Source organism: Parasteatoda tepidariorum, chromosome 6, assembly GCF_982258835.1.
Source record: "Parasteatoda tepidariorum strain Cologne lab strain chromosome 6, Ptep-v5.0, whole genome shotgun sequence".
Lineage (NCBI taxonomy): Eukaryota > Metazoa > Arthropoda > Arachnida > Araneae > Theridiidae > Parasteatoda > Parasteatoda tepidariorum.
In genome coordinates, this window is record NC_141760.1 from 107,051,391 (window position 1) to 107,069,391 (window position 18,001).

The 18,001-nt window shown below is 28.9% G+C and overlaps 1 protein-coding gene across 34 annotated transcripts in view; it reads right to left on the reverse strand.

Annotated features, from left to right (window-relative positions):
* Positions 1-212: 212 nt before the first annotated feature.
* The window catches only part of LOC107451143 (uncharacterized), a 97,601-nt gene continuing 79,812 nt past the window's right edge, over positions 213-18,001 (reverse strand). For all 34 annotated transcript variants that reach the window (XM_087166398.1, XM_087166391.1, XM_087166390.1 and 31 more), the window contains 3 exons: positions 14,316-14,468; positions 3,477-3,569; positions 213-2,185 (listed from right to left, as the gene is read on the reverse strand). In XM_087166398.1, coding sequence (XP_087022524.1) covers positions 2,057-2,185; positions 3,477-3,569; positions 14,316-14,468 — 375 coding nt within the window. In that variant the 3' untranslated portion in view covers positions 213-2,056. The remainder of the gene's footprint in view (positions 2,186-3,476; positions 3,570-14,315; positions 14,469-18,001) is intronic.

Sequence of the window (18,001 nt, forward strand, 5' to 3'; positions counted from 1 at the left end):
ATATGTATTTCTATATTGTAGTTTTATCCTTTTTAAAAATCATCATGTTTAAAAAACATCAAAATTTAACAGTACTTCATTAAATCAGTTAAGTTGTTTTTACTTTAGTTTCATCTGAAATAATAGTGAATAACATAAGTATTTTGTGATAACTTTATATTTCAAATCAACAACAATTTTAAATATGCATGCAAAATTATTAAAAACTAAAATTGTTATAGTTTTTTTATTGAAAATTTTTGATAATATATAATACAATCTTAGCAAGATGATTACATTCTTCAAATAATGCTTTAATTTTGCATTTTAAAAAATAGAAATATAAATTTTTTTTATAGGGCACTAAATCAAAATTTGCCATTCCTTTTCCATAGCAATTTTAACAGACAACTGTGTATAAAAATACAATTAAGGGTCCCCTTCAGATAGGAAAGAGATTCTATTTACTCCATGTTATCCTATGGATAATTATAGTAATGCTTGTATAATTAACATACTTATATAATTAATTACTATTGCATTTTTTCCATATCATTCATTAATCCTAGCTGAAATGGTTTTTATGAAAGCTTTCTCAATTAAAATTTAAAAAGATTTAAAACTTTAAAAATTTGGTTTCAATGAAACATATTTCAATGAATAAAATTAAATCTTAATAAGATACTTAAGAAATTATAATTTCATGCCTTTTTCTGTCTGAAGAGAATTCTTATATTCATTTTATAATATAGCTCTAGAACTAATTATTCTTAATGTAAAGGAAGAAAAGTGGCAATTTTCCACAGTTATGTGAAGATTTTTAAAAAGTGCAGCTCACTCTCAATACTTCTGATAAGTTACTTATATCTAATAAGTACTTCTTATAAATATACATTAAAATGTTCTTCTTTTTTATAGACATCATTTTGCATATACATTCACACATAACTTTTACATCATATCTTGTACATAATACATCATACCTTATCATCAGAGTAAAATCACCGTCCTTAAAAAAATAATGATTTTACATTTGAAACAAGTTATTAGCAAATGTATTTTTCTATAAGAGATTATATGGTTAGAATTCATATTTGATACTTCTATAATGAATTGTAATTATAACTAATAATAAAATTTTGAATTTTTTTACCACGATTATGTGTGTTATAAGTGTCAGACATAAAAAAATTTATAAAAATCCCATTCGATAAAATAGAACAAATTGAAAACTCACTATCAAAACATATCTTACAAATTCAAATTAAACATTGTAACATATGTTAAATGCAGGGTTTGTGATTAAAAAAATAATAATAACAAAAACTTTAGCTTGAGTTTTAAAAAATATTGAAAGAAATTTAGTTTATATTAAGTTAAAATAATAATACATTTTAAACTATGTATTAGTTACTATCTAAAAAAAAATTTAATAAATAAAAAAAAACATATAGGAACAGGCTATCTGAATTTTTCTTTTAGCAGCTGTTTTACTCAACATTGGAATTACCTTTTAATACTGTAAATACTTTTAAGATTCAGAAATATATTTGCAATACAAAAATAAAATGTGGTTTTAAAGACTATTTAAAACCAAGAATTGGTAGAAGTTTCATTACCATCATGTTTTTTGCAAAGATACCCATTTTCAGTAAGTACTTTTTAGAGATAAATTAAAAAAAAAAAAACATTAAATTTTCAATTTATTATTTAGACTGCATCCTGAAAACCCCCCAAAAAGTTATAAAATATTTCAAAAGCATTGTAATTTATTTAATACCAAATATTAATGATTTTTAAGAAAAAAAGATTGATGTAAATCGATGAGCGCTGGTTAAAACATAAGTTTTGGGGCTATCAAATTTTTTAAATGATTTGTAAATGACAAAAAAAAACAAATAAAATGTATTGATTTTTCAGAATTATCAGAGAGAATTTATAAATAATACGGTGAATCAATGAAACAAATATAAAAATGAAACATTTTAAAATATCATAACATGACAACATATACAAGAGGTGAACGAAAATTAACAATATGATGTTTATTAATAAAGGCTAGTTATGTATAATGTTTTTAATATATGTCTGGCGAGTTCGTATTTCTGTTTATATTTCTGGACATTTCATAAGTCTTTTTGGCAGCAACAACTTTGTTCATTTTGTGTATATTTGCAGTTTGTGGAGTTGCACTGGAACTAGTTATCTGAAAGTAGAATAAAATTATCAATTTAATAAAATTGGAAGTTCCTACTTAAATATTAAATCGATCGAAGAAAAAATAGTTATTAATTTAATTTTTTCCCCGTCTGTAAGTTAGCTTAGAATTGTTAAATAATTTATAATGTGTTTTAGAACATTCAGAATTAGATCAGAAGGTTTTCATAATACAAACCTGGAAACACGAAGCTTTGCATTATTTATATAGATCATTTCACATATAATTAAATACACCATTATCATCTACGAAATATGACAATATATATTTGGAATACATCAATATTATGTGCTTTAAAATAATTTTTAAATACAAATAGAGTTTAAAAAGCAAAAATCTACACTAAAGTATTTTTTATTTACAGAAAAAGAAATATCATTATCAAGAGAGCATTATTATTAAAAACCATATATTTGCTGGTTTGCTTTAGAAATTATAAAATTCATGTAGAATTGCGTTAGATAGATTTTTCAATGCTATAATTTTTAAATAGACTTCATATTAAAAATGTTATTATGGTGCCTAATGACAGTCACACACTTTTCTGGGAGCTGATAAGGGGGACACTGACAGAAGTAAAATTTGTTTATAACAAGGTGCATAGCCCAATCTCTCAACAAAAAATAAGCACCTTTTCTCAACAAAAAATAAGCACCTTTTAAACACTCAAAAAATATTTTTAAGCACTATATATAATAACAAAATGCAAAATAATTTTCAGAAAATTTACATAATCATCATTAAATAACTAGTTTTTAACAAAGAACTCTTTTCTTGATTATATTAGCCACCATAAAAAGATCGAGAGATTTTTTTGGTTCGATTTCAGAGGGTGGAAAATGAAGACTGAAATTGAGAATATCTTAAAAAATGCAGTAGGGTTGCACATGAGAGTGTAAGAATCTCACTGAACCCAGCTCAGTAGACACATATGCAGACTGCCAAGTATTTAATCAAATATGTAATATGATTGGCGTTATCATACATCAAGGACCAACTGTACGCCAAAATTGATTGTGGTTGAATGAACTGTGAAAACGTTGAATAAAACAATGTGAAAACCACGCTTTTACATGATACACAGCAAAAATCGACATGGTACAGAAGAAAAAATCTAATTTTCCAAAAGGTAAAATTAAGCTCTTAAAAAATAAAAAACCCTTTAAGGTCTTTTAAAAACGCTACACACCATATTAAGAGTAAAATGTTTCAAAGTTTTGATAAATGCAATTTATATTTACAAATTACATCAGCATTAAAAAAAAAAAAAAAAACTAACTTCTTTGTGTAAATATATTGTTGTAGTTGTAGACTGTTGAACAACTCCTCTTGCAACAACTTGTTCGGGAGTTGCTTCTTTTTCTTCTGCCACCTAAAATAGAAATGCAATTAAATTAAAAAGTCGAGTTGCATCCACCAATGAGGTTTTGTCAGTAAGAAAACGCATAGCAATCATTGAATGTGTTTTGAATAATTTATCAACATGTATTGTAAATAAAATATCTACAAGAAAATGTTTGACCCAGATTAAATCATCCCATTTTACGCATATGAAGAGCCAATATGTTTAATTAACTCACCCACAAATTGAATCAAAGTCTAACTAAAAAAGAATTGGGGAAAGGAAACAAATCTTTAAAGCGTTCACAGACACAAAATGAAATTTTAAATTTGATGTTCATTGAAGATGAAATTTTAGAGGACATTTCTTTGCAAAAATAAAGTGTTGTTGTTGTGTCCAATCATTCAGGATCTAGCGACAGCTAGATCAAATCCATGAGACCGTGAACTCTAGTAAAGTCAAGCACCAGAAGTGGGCTATCACGGATATCCTTAAGAGAGAGCCCCAAGCAATCGAGCATCAGATTGCACGTTGGGAAGACTTTGCGGCCACATTCAAAGGTCATGCCTTTTAGGTGCCCACTGATAAGTCTTGAGGCGGCCGTTTGAGCATATCTGTCAGCCTCAAGATCCAATGCACATCCTGGTCTTTCACTACAGAACCAGGGATGGGCAGGAGGGGAGAGCCAGACCTGCCGGTCTCTAATTTTCGTCATTGAGAAAATCTCTTGAAAAGTGAGGTCATAGTCGGTAGTTGCCATCTCAGCGCAGCCTCTTTTAGCCAAGATATCCGCAACTTCGTTTTCAGGGAAGTTGACGTGAGGGGATCCACTAAAAGTGGACCTCCCTACGATTTGCAAGAATTTTGAGCATATTGATTATTTGAATGCTTACGAGGTCTTTTACTCGACTCCAGTCCTGTAGATGTTGAATCGAGCTGTGGCTATCTATGAGAGTCTAAATATCGCTAGAGTCAGGAGTGGAGGATGGTTTTTAAACCCTCCTCAATAGCTATCAAATAGCTCCTAAGTACCGAGCAGTTATATGGGTTTCGTCTAGAGAGTCGAACAGAAATATTCTCGATATAAATACCGCTCCCAGTGTGATTTGACTCGTCTTTACTGCCAACTGTATAATATACAATAATTACAAAATTAAGTGAAATCATGAATCGGTACTAAATATGCAGAGTATCTTAATATAGGCAGGTTTATAACATGTTTTTTTCCTGCACATTTAATAAAATAGCAAAGGGTTATCCCAGATTAAACCTTCCAATATATATATACACTGACTGAGCAAAACTCATGGGATAGCAGGGCTCTGATTTGTGGATGGACAGCACGTGTGACCAACGCCACCTGGTGGCATCTGCGACAGTCTCAGTTGTGTGTTAGTCATTGCTTGAAGTGGCTGTGTGAGTGATCAGGTAAAATGCAGCGTCGTCGTGAGTTGACGGCATTCAAACGCGGCATGGTTGTGGGTGCCCGACGCATGGGACATTCCATTTCGGAAGTGATTCAGGAATTCGGCTTCCCAAGGTCAACCATGTCGAGAGTTTACCGAGAATGGGTGAATGAGAGTGTCACAGTCCACAACAGACACCATACCAGGCGTCCACAGGCCCTAAATGACCGAGACAGGCAAAACCTGAGACGAGTGGTAACTCGAGATAGGAGAGCAAGTGTGCAACAAATCACGTATGAATTCAACACTGGCCGCGATAGAGACGTGTCCCAGTGGACAATCCGTCGGAACATGCATGTTCTCGGGTATGAGAGCCGTCAACCACACGTGTGCTACTGCTAACGCAGCATCATCGGACAATTCGGTGTGCATTTGCCACCAATCACCACGGATGGACACTGCAACAGTGGCGTAACGTGATCTGGTCTGATGAATCACGTTATCAACTGTTCCATGCTGATGGGAGACACCGTGTGTGGCGCACACTACACGAAGCGATGGATCCAGCATGTCGAGTGGACACAGTCCAGGCCGGTGGCCTATCAGTCATGGTGTGGGGTGCATTTTCGTGGCATGGAATGGACCCCCTGGTCGTTCTGGATGCCACATTGACTGGTCAGCGGTATCTTCAGCTGCTTGGAGACCATCTCCACCCTTTTGTCATGTTTCAACACCCTGATGACATTGCTGTGTATCAAGATGACAATGCAGCCCCACATCGCGCCAATATCGTCCGTGCCTGGTTCGACGAGCATGCAGGTGAAATCCAACGACTGAATTGGCCACCTCGAAGTCCTGATACGAACCCCATTGAACATATCTGGGATGCCCTCGACGTTAGGCTCAGGGCATTGAATCCTCAACCACCTCATTGGGGTATCATCGTTCGTAGTTCTTTGAATGACCATTATCCAGGAAGACGGATTGGGCGAGGAGGTTCAATTCCTTGGCTACCCAGATCACCTGATATAACGCCGCTGGACTTTTTTTGGGGGGGATTTATAAAGGACAATGTTTACAGGAGAATCGTATGGAACATTTATGACTCAACAGCCAGAATTACAACCGCAATAGCCTCTGTGGTTGCCAACATGCTTGCCGCTACCTGGCATGAAATTGACTATCTACTTGATATTCTCCATGCGACGAAGGGGGCACATGTGGAAGTTCATTGACAAGGTTCATGAAACTTGTTGAGTCTATCTAACCATTTATGTTATTAATTTTAATCTATCTTTATTATTTTATGAGTTATTGAACATCAAAATGGGTCCGCGACTTTATAAACACTCTGTATAATAATACAATAAAAAAACAATTAAAGGAGGACTCAAAAACAGGCTAACAGAAACAAAATAAAAAGGACTTCAATTTGAAGATAAATTAGTATGTCATATAATTAAAAAATTGTAAGTTAGTAATAAGCACGATTACAAAATTAAATTCAAAAATTTTTAAAAAGTCATTTGTAAAAGGCATTTCATAAAAGATATTAATTAGCCCTGTGGCAGAATTTTTTCGAGCTTTCTGTGACAATTCACTCTTGTACTAATACCTATCAGAAAATAATTTTTAATAGTAGCAAATATATATATATATATATATATATATATATATATATATATATATTTTTTTTATATATATATATATATATATTTTATATATATATATATATATATATATATATATATTTTATATATATATATATTTTATATATATATATATATATATATTTTATATATATATATATATATATATATATATATATATATATATATATATATATATATATATATATATATATATTTTATATATATATATATATATATATGTATATATACAGTGAATTCGCAATAACTCGAATCTGATAGGACTGACGAAAAACTTCCGACATATCGGAAGTTCGACTTACCGTTAGTTTCGGTTTTGGACTTTCAAAATATTGTTGGATTATTTAATTAATGCTTATTAATTACGAATCTTCTAAATGCTTACAATATTTAAGATCACTTTTCTGACAAGCCATTTACGATAAGACTGTTTGAAGCACTTTATGATACCCTGGTCCATCGGCTGCAACTTGGCTGTTGTGTTTGGCGGGAGAAACTGCAAGTTTACTGCTTTCAAATTAGGTAGATCACTATGCGCTGTGCATTTATCCATAAAGAGTATCAGTTTTCCTTTCTTAGCGAAGAATTTCCGATCCAATTTTCTTACATAGTCTTCAAATAATACTGATGTCATCCAAAACTTTTTGTTAAGACTTGTAATCCAAAGGATACGTTTTTACATTCTTGAAACATCGGGGATTTCGGTATTTTCCGATAGCAAGTAAGGGCAATTTCTCTGTCCCAGACGCATTTCCTCCAACTAGGACAGTCAAACGTTCCTTGCTCATTTTACCCCCTGAGCAGTTTTTATCCTTAAACATCATAGTCTTATTTAGAAGACATTTAAAAAATAAACCCATTTCATCAATATTGAAAACATCATTTTAACTGTATCCTTGAAGTAAATTTGGTAACGTTTCATTTAACCACTGTTCACATACTTCAAGAGGGACAGCTTTAGCTTCTCCATGAAGAGTGCGAAAGACATTGTGTGTGTGTTGCAAAGGAAGGGACAAGATATCAGCTTCTAGGTTTTTTTCTTGCTTCAAAAGATAAAAAAAAAATCGAGTTAAAGGGAGTAAAATTCGATTAATCAAGAATAATTAACATGAAATTGAAGATAAAAGGGTCGGGACCTCATAAAAAATCGAGTTATAGTAATATTCGAGTTATCGTACTTCGAGTTATAGCGAATTGACTGTATTTTATATATATATATATATTTTATATATATAAAATCATTGTGGATATATTTACGTATATATTTATGTGGATTTATATATTTTTGTGGATATATTTACTAAACATTTTTTTTGGTTTTTAATTTTTATAATTTTCCCATGTGCAAATCCATATCAGGTAAATCCATTGACAAAATTATTTACTAAATAATTTCTTTGTCAATGTGCATAATTTTTCCATGTGCAAATCCATTTTGGGCAAATCCGTGGTTAGAATTATTTACTTAAAATTCCTTTACTAAATAATTTCCTTTGTTAATCTATACAGTTTTTCCATGTGCAAATCCATTTCGGGCAAATCCGTGGCTAAAATTATCTACTAAAATTTTTTTCTTTGTGAATTTTTCCGTGCGCAAATCCATTGCGGGCAAATCCGTGTTAAAATTATCTATTAAAACTTTTTTTCTCTGATAATTTAAATAATTTTACTATGTGCTAATCCATATCGCGCAATCCGCGGCTAAAATTATTTGCAAAACAGGCAATTTATGTTTCTCTTTTCTCTTAAATAAACATCTTTAAAAACTATTTATGATTAATTTTTAAAATTATCCAGTATAATATTACCTTGTGCACATCCATTTCGGGTCCTTCCTTGGAAACTAACAAATCAAAGCTCAGAATAACAAATCACTTCAGCAGTGCAGTAAGAACGACACTTTAAAATCCTCTTGTTACACTCAATTTGCGCTTTTGTTTTTATCTTTTGTTTTCATATTTTGTAATCTGGCAATCTTTCTGCGAAAACATTTTTAAATCATTCTTGAAAAATTTTCTGTCCATGTAAGTTGATCTGATTTTGCTACTCCCTTTATAGTCCCTTTTCAATGTTTTTTCTTTTTCTTTTATTTTATTTTCTGTTTTTACATGTTATTTTTACTTTTTGTGATCTATTTTATTTGTTGTTATTTTTATAAAAAAATTTTTTAGTGTTCCTCACACTATTGTATTAATATATTTTGCTTTGGTTTTATTGATACAATATCAGAAAGCACTCTGTTTTGCGGATATAATCGTGTGGCCTGAAGAAAAGATTATATCTTTTTTCTTTCCGGTTTTTCAAATAAAATTTTATCCCTTTTTTTCTTCTTCATTTTTATTATATAAACTGTTGTTTGTTATTTTTTAATTATTATTCCCCCCCTTTTTTCTATAATTTTTCTTTGTTTTATTTTTCATTTTGAACTTTATATATATATATATATATTATATATATATATATATATATATATATATATATATATATATATATATAAAAGAGCAAAAGCATTTCCTGTTTACAAAATTTTTTTTAAAAAAAAAAGTCTTCATGGCCGGAATAAAACAGTATAATTTTTTTTAATTATAATTTTATTATTTTTTTAATTATATAGTAAGAAGTTTTTTTTATACACATAAAAAAAAACTATAACACATATAAAACAGTACATAGTCTGTGTTTCTGTGATCAAAAAATGTGAGAAAGGCATTTTTTGAAAATAATTCTGCAGAAAAGGGGAAAAAAAGTTCTGCTGAAAAAAAAAAATCTCCAAAAATTCTGCAGATAAAAAGATGCTCTTTTGCTTCCCAAATAAAAAAAATTTTCTGCAATAATTTTGTCATGTTTTGCGACAATGTCATCGTGTCGCCACGATTCTGCTACAGGGTTGATTAGTAGGCAAAGACAGTTAAATTCAAAAATGCTTCTCCATATAAGCAGAGCTATTTTTAGCAGTTTGAATACTTCAAAACTTGGCGAACAAAGAACACGGGGCGCGCTCAAAAGAGCAGAAAATCAGGGTCATGAATTGTGGTTGCCGGGAGAAAAGTGTTGCACCAAGCAGACTCCTCAATTCTGCTTTTAACATGTAAAGTCTATGGCGGGCTTGTCGTACTTTGAATCGATTTTTCTTGTTCAAGAATCGGAGTGATCAATTAAAAAAAAATACTAATAATTTTTTCAATCTTTCCTATCCACGAAAATGTAGGTTAATTTTTTTAATCTTTATTACTTTTTGTAATATTGCCTTTGAAACACAAGTCACTTTCTACCTTTGAGTAAGGGAGGAAGGCAACTTCCACCCCCAAGTTCACTAATCTTCTCGGTGGGAGGTCTTGCTCCCTTTAAGAATATGGTATGGTATGGGGAACGCTTTAAAAACCTATAGCTTTCTTTTTAGTTATAAGCTTGTAATTTATTATGAAAATTATATTTGCTGATAATTCGTTCATTCTATATACATTTTATTTATTTAGTAGTAATAATTTTCTTGTTTTTATTCATTTTGAGAATGGAATTTATTTTTTAAATACATGATTCCCCTTTTTTTAAACTTTGTTTCTTATTTTTTAGAGATGTTTCAGAATTAAAAAAATTAGCTGCTGAATAAAGTGAGATTAATTAAAATCGAATAAATGACGTAAAGATCTTCCAATATACTATAAAGCATCACAAAACTGCAGTTTTCCTTTTTTTTAAAAAAAATATATCGTACACTCATTTGTAGGTTTAAAAAAACATTTACATTAAAAAAATTTAAAAGATTCCAATTTTTTCATTCCGTAAATAGTTTTAATTACTCCAATAGCTGGGATAGTATGTTTTTTCACGGTAAGGAAAAAAAATAGCTAGTACACAAGACCACGCATCATCCAAACATGAACAAGCACTTAACCCTGTTTTTAGTGCTTTAATGTAAATACACAAGAACACTAAAGTATTATGAAATTTTCATTTTAATCAGCAAATGAAGAAAAATATGAAAATACACGCATGTATTGTAAAATTCTTTAAAAAAAAAATAGAAGTAAAAGAACATTAGTGGTCATAATTAATATTCACGAGAGAAAAATACAAACGGTATCAAAATATAATGAATCGATGCTTAGGAACGCAACACTGAAAATATTGAAACCAGTTTGATTGCCGGATGAAATAGAAAGAATGAGAAATGTGATTATTATAAACACCACGAAATTTCATCACGATAAATTAAAAAATAAAAATAAGCTGTAATACTTAGAGTTAAGCTACTCTTTGCTACTTCAGACAGTCAAACTGGTTTTGATGTTTTCAGACCTGATTCCTTAGTTGATTCCCTGATCTGTAGTTCCTAATTAATACACTTTTTAAAACTTTTTTTCGCAATATTCTAAAAATATATATTAAGAGTAGTAATTATGCAATATCTTATGTATTTAATAACGAGAAATTTTTCGAATTCATATTAAAAGTGTATAATGTAATTTTTATTCATAACGTTTTGCTAGAACAAAGTATGTAATCAATGTGTTATTTTAATTTCTCTTCCCTGACCCTTTTTTTTGCCATTCATGGAGAAGAGTTTTAGTAGAAATTTCTATACTGCAAACTTTAATTAGTGTAATTATAGTTAATTAAAATATAAGAAAACTAACCGTCATTAGCATTACATAAATAGGAAAAACACGAAAACCTCCCAGGGTTAGCCAGCATGCCATCTATATGAATATATCTCCTAGATAACCATAATTTTCTGTATTTTTGTATTTGATAAAATTTTGTAAAGTAAACTTGTCTCAATCTGTTTTTATGTTGTAAGTTTTAATCAAAACCAATAAATGCCTTTTCTTTCAAAAATTTCGTTATCGTACTTTTTATAAATTAATTTCGATTATTTTGATAAATCTTTATATTAATTACAGTGAGCAGTCTCACAAATCTATGTACTAAAATGTAAAATAACATAGAATTATTTTATTTTGTTGTTTTTAATGATCCATCGAAATGATCTATTAGAAAAATAAATTTAAACTGTCACTTCAGCTTATTAGTCGAAAATGTTATAATTTACTTTTACGACAGAAATAACGGTATTTTTTTATGAATCCTCAAAACTGAAATGAAAGAGTTACATCAATTTTCTTATAATATTACTTCTACGTTTAGAAAATTATAAAGCTTATCAAAGATAGTTTTTAAGGAATTCCTTAGAAATAAGTTATACTTTTGTAAGTTATTTATTTGTCCTTTTATTTACGACATTTACAAATAAAATGCGTTCATTACCCACTTTTACCATTATTCTTTGTTATTAGGGTTATAATAATTTAATTAAAAATGAAGTTCCTTTATTATATAAAGTAATCACAAGATATTACTTGATAAAAATTATTTGATAAAATATAAATACCTTTTAACAAGCAAAAGCTGATAAATAAAATATATTCACTTTTTAATAAGTTATATTTTCCTTTATTCCTTTAAAATAAACTTCATATAAAACTGCGCTCTCAAAATATGCAGTTTAATAAATTTATACTAAATAACTGCTTTAGATCAATAAGAAATTTCTTTTGTATTATTGTTAAACAATATCTCTGGCGATAAGTTTTTAAAGTAACTATAACTGAGAAGAAATAATGTAAGTAAAAATGATGAATATGAGTTTGTGGGTGAAGTTTTAAATGTATCCGAGCTAAATTATTTGAATAAGTTAAGTGATATAATCGGAAACTAGATTTGTCTTAATATGATTTAAAATTTTGTGATAATTAAATCGAATAATTTTCAATTTTGATGTTTCAATTTGTTTGTGACAAATAACCCCGGTGTTTATTTTTTAAGATCGAATCATAATTCCAGTTCGGAGTTATTTATACAATAATAATTGTAGTTAGCAAAAGTAATAATTAAAATGAAGTGAGTTTTTAGTGAAGGTTAATTTAGTTCATTCAAATTGCGAAATTCAAATATTTAAGTCTAAATCAAATTTACATAGTAAGCAACCATATTTGCTTAAACAATGGATTAAATGTTAACATAGTTTTTTAAAGTGGTAGAATTTAATTAGTTTCAAAACGGTGTAATAATCTTTAAAAAAAATTAATTAAAATTAAAAAAAGATTGTGAAAAATATTTGTATTTGAATTGTAATTGAAAGAAGAAAATTAAATACGTAATAAAAAAATAAAATCTTGAACTCAAGGTTTTACTTTAACATAAAAAGTTTTAAAAATTAGCAAATCAATTTTAAAAAAATTAACAAACTTTATTTGATCTATAGAGAAAATATAAATTTATTTTTAATGTAGTTACTTTATATGAATTACTTTCATATGACTACATAGTAAAATTTTATAAATTTAAACACTTTGGTTATTATTAGTTCTCTAAATAATCAAATCAAAATAATAAACAATTCAAGATATAATTAGAAAAAGTGCATGTTAAATAAAATGATAAAACTATTTTGAAAATAAATAAAGTCGTTTTAGAGTTAAAAAAAATATTTTTTAAGTTTTTCTTAGAAAGAGAAAAAGCATAATATAAGATGAAGAGTGAGTTTCTTCTGATATCTTTTGAAAGCTAGTTGACCCCCGCAGGTTGCAATCCCCCTTCTGCGACAGTGGTTAGTCGATTAGTTTCGGGTTACTTAACTCACGCACCCCCACAAAAAATGTAGGGGAGACAGAGGAACGGGTTTTGGAGGTGCAATATATTTCGTCCCTTTTCGAACCTATCCTTACTGAAGGTTAGAATTGAAATGAAAAGGCCTCTTTAGGTATTCTTTGGCCAAGCTTCAAAATATATTTTTAAGTATAATATTTTTAGTATATATATTTTTAAGTAGAAAACAATTATAATTAAGTATATACATTAATTAGAAAATTTAATTAATCATACAGCAGGAAAACAAAATTATGAAAATCATACTGATTAAGAGTTAAATAATGAGAAACAACTTTTAAATTAAAAATTTAGTTTTAACTAAAAACATACAAAACAGCAAACATTAAAGTACATAAATAAAGTTTATATCTCTCTTTATACGGAAAAAAAATCCATTAGGTCCTGTTATTAATTCAAAGCATGGAAATAACAGGTAAAAAAACTACTTCATTTAATACCTTTTGTAGAAGTAAAATAATTATGACTATCATGAATTAGTTTCAGTTATTACAAATGTACAGTACAGAACCCGTTATCCGAAAATCAGAAAACCAGAATGAAATTCGATAAATTTTCCCTTCATTTTTTTAAAAAAGATGTTTTTCTCCTCATAAGATTTTTCATACTTTCTTGAAAGATGTTTACCTTACCTTCATTTTGGAATTCATTAGTGTATTACTTCAGCGTTTCTTCTTCTTTTTAAGATTATTTCCAAATATTATTATTATTATTTTTTTAGTGGGGATTAACAATAAAAAAAACGGCTTTTTGTAGCGATTCAGAAAACCGTAAAAATCAGTTATCCGGAATAGCGATGGTCCCGATCGTTCCGGATAACCGGTTCCCTTCTGTATAAGAAGAAAATTTTACAAATATACATGTTACAATTAAGAAAGAGAAGTGATAGTCAATAATAATTTACTTTCTCAAAAAACAGGCAAAAATGAAATAGTTTTATTGCCCATATGAGTATAAAGTACAGTTCTGAGTATGTTACAGTTTCAGAGTATGTAAGATATACTATCAGTTCTGCAAGATATACTACATACCTGTAATGGACCAGTTCTCTTCCCTGCTTTGCACTCAAATCTTTTATGGACGTCGTCTTTTGCTTTACATTTTTCACTGCAGTATGCAAAAGACCTTAAGCCAGAATAACAGCAAAGAATTTTTGCTGCTTGGGAACAATCAATGAGGGAACACTAAATAGAAACACAAACATTTACATTACAAAATTAATGGGATCCTGTATTTAAGCCACTGACTAAAAATAATTCACAAAATAAACTATTGTAATCTTTACTAAGAAAACATTCATTGGAAAAGCTTTTTTCTTCCTCTTCAAAATAAGACTACAGAGAAAAATAATTCTTATAATGTACTTAAAAGAAAACATTTATCAATAAAATAAAAATAAATAAATGAAAAATAAATGGGACACATAATGAATTGATTTTAAGTCTTAAAATTATGAAGTGTTGCACTTTAGGTTTCATGGGAAAGGCCTGTTGGTTAGATAAAAGTAAAGATCACCTTCAAAATATTAAAAACCCAAACTTAGGAATGATATATTTAGGTCGAACAAGAAATTAAAAAAAAATTAGATTACAGTGAATGAATCTCAATAGATTGAAATTTTATAGAGAATAACTGACTTAGTTATAACTTTTTTTTTCTAACTTGGCAAAACTTCAAGATGCATAAAAAAATATGTTTAATGTGGATTGCATATAATAAGTATACTTAGTTGGACTTAGCAACTAAATTGTATTCTCATTAATTATTTTTGATAAAACTTTCCATGAGGAAACATAAATTGTTTTTTAAAAAAATTCTGCTACAGAGTTTTCTGTTATTTTGACGAAAATAATTTTTATTCATGTACATCTTTAAAATTAAAAATTATACCATACCTGTCACCATTGAAGAAATTAAATAACAGAGATTTTACTAGTGCCATTTTTTAGACTACGAGTAATTGTCTGTTTCATTTATGCTCATATTAGTATTTCTTCCTGCTGGAATGGAAGTTGTCTAAATGAAAATGTCGGACAAAAAAAAAATAATCAAATTTATAGTGAAGTGGACTAAGTCGAGAAAAAAAAAGTTGCTTTAAAATTTAGAATTCTTTTCAAACATATGAAACATTAAAAAAAAAATAATCATGATTTGATATAAAATTATGATTTATCGAATTCTTGTTTAAATATAAAAGTCTATGAAGATGAGGCAGTTTTGAAGGGGATACGCTCAATCAGGAGATGAAAATTTTACCATCTCTGGACCTTTCATAACAGAAAAAGCTTTTAGATTTGCGAAGGGATTGGGGTATGCTGAATTTTGAGGAAGCAGTGGATGGCTTGCTAAATTTAAAAGACACAAAATTGGAGAAAAATAATAACTGATGAAAATAAAGATGTGGATGATAATGTTTAAGAAAATTGGATAATGGAAACTCTGAGTAAAATTCTTAAAGACTATAAGCCGTAAAACATCTTTAATATGGATGATACTTATTTATTCAATGCTTGCTTCAGAAAAGATTAGCATTTAGAAATGAAAAATACTTTGGAAGAAAACATAGCAAATCAATATTCAATGTCATATCATGTACAAGTATGACTGGACATGAGAAATTGAAATTATTAGTTATCGAGAGAAAAAAACCAAAGGCACAAAATCTTTAGAAGAAGATTATAACTTAGAAAAGTCTCGGATGACAACAGAAATTTGTGAAAAAGGAGTCCAAAAGTTGGACAAACCTATGATTGCAGAGTATCACAATATCGCTCGTTTTTGACAATTGTCCAAGCCCATTGGAAAGAAATCTACAAAAATGTGAAAAATGTTACAGTTTTTTGCTTACCACCAAATACTACGTCAAAACTGCAGCCAAATAGATCAAGGAATGATACAAAATTTCAAACTGCAGCATCGTAAAAGAAGACAGCGAATAGTTATCACAGTGATCAAAGTTTAATGTTGACATGCAGATTGGTGATTTTCCCCCAGCATGATTCTGAAGTTAAAACCTCGCAAATAAAACATTAATTGCAGGTGTCTGTCCAGACAATTTGTAAAAGGTCTGTTTTTCGTGAAATTGTGAAAAAATTATTCACATTCTTTCAACCAGGGTCCGCTTTTAGAAATTTGTGCAAATAGGGTCCGTTATTGCAAAAAAAAAAAAACTTTTTCAAGGAGTTTAAATTGTAAAGACATACAAGATTATGCTCAACACTGTAAAATTATAATTAAAAAAATTAAATTTTAAAAAAATAAACAACAATTGCTGCTTTTAAATTAGAGATGCAACATACAAATATTTGGTATTTAGCCTATACTGCTGAGCGCAGAATATTAATTTCGGACGAATAATGGAAGAATCGTCTGCCGAAGACAAAACTTAATTCGTTGACATCTATCTTTCTTGTTTTCTGCCCTGGAAAGGGTTTATTCGATCAACAAAACAATAATGAAGATAAACAAATTTGTGAAGGCTCCGATTAAAAGAAAAATCATTTTGTGAAGGGTCCGTTTTTAAGTTAAAATATTTTGTGAAGGGTCCGTTTTTATGAAAAGATATTTTGTGAAGGGTCCGTTAACGGACCCAAATGTCTTCTAAACAGACCCCTGAATTGAGAAAGCTATTCTGGACAGCGTAAAAAATACAAATGACACAGCAATGAATAGTGATGAAAAAGACAGGAATAATCATGAAGAAAAAATTTGCAAGTCTTAGCATGATGAAATGCTTAAAACACTTTAAACAATTCAACACTGACTAGTATTACAGCAATTTCTGGTATATAAGTTTACGTTCACAGTGGATTTATTTAAAAATAAATTATTACAGAAATTTTTCAGAAATTACAAAACTATTTTTTGATGTTTGCTCTGAAAACCTTCTCTTATTTATTATTTTAAAAAAAATTAAAATAAGGGTTGATAATAGAAGTTTTTGATCGAAGAAAATACGTATGATGCTTCTACAAATGGGCTTTCGAATTCCGATTCGTAACTCAAGCATAAAGTTGTATCTAGATTTTTTTACTCTCTCTGTGGTAGAATTTTTTTCTTGCTTTCTGCGACAATTCTCTCTAGAAATAATACCTTTCGGAGAGACATTTTTAATAGTAGCAAACATATATGCTACCAATTTAAAATAACAGAAAGAACTAATTTAACAGAGCTACTAATTTAAAATAACAAAAAAAAAATCTATAATGTATAGAATAGAACAGTATATAATTTTTTTAATTATAAATGTAAGATTTTTTTGTAAAATCTACATTTAAAAGAACACATATTCTAATATAATTGGCGATATTATCCTGTTCAAAAAAATACTTGTATAGTTAACTTTTTTAAAATTTTTGCTATTGGAAATACTTTTTATATCAATCTGAAATTCTAGCAATGCTCAATTTTTTTTTATTATCATGAGAAAGTAGGAAAAAAAATCATGAGCACTTTTGCCACCTCCGCTACGTGAAAAAGGCATTTTTTGAATATAATTTTGCAGAAAGGGGGAAAAAATTTCGCAGAAAAAATATTTCGAAAGCTTCTGCATATATATATATATAAAAACCCAACTTCTTTGCCGCCCAAATAAAAATCTTTCTGCAATAACTCTGTAATGTTCTGCAACAATATCACCACGAGGTTTACTATCTTCTTCTCATTTATATTTTCTTTATAAATATTTTATTTTCAAATTGTCACAAATTGTAATCAA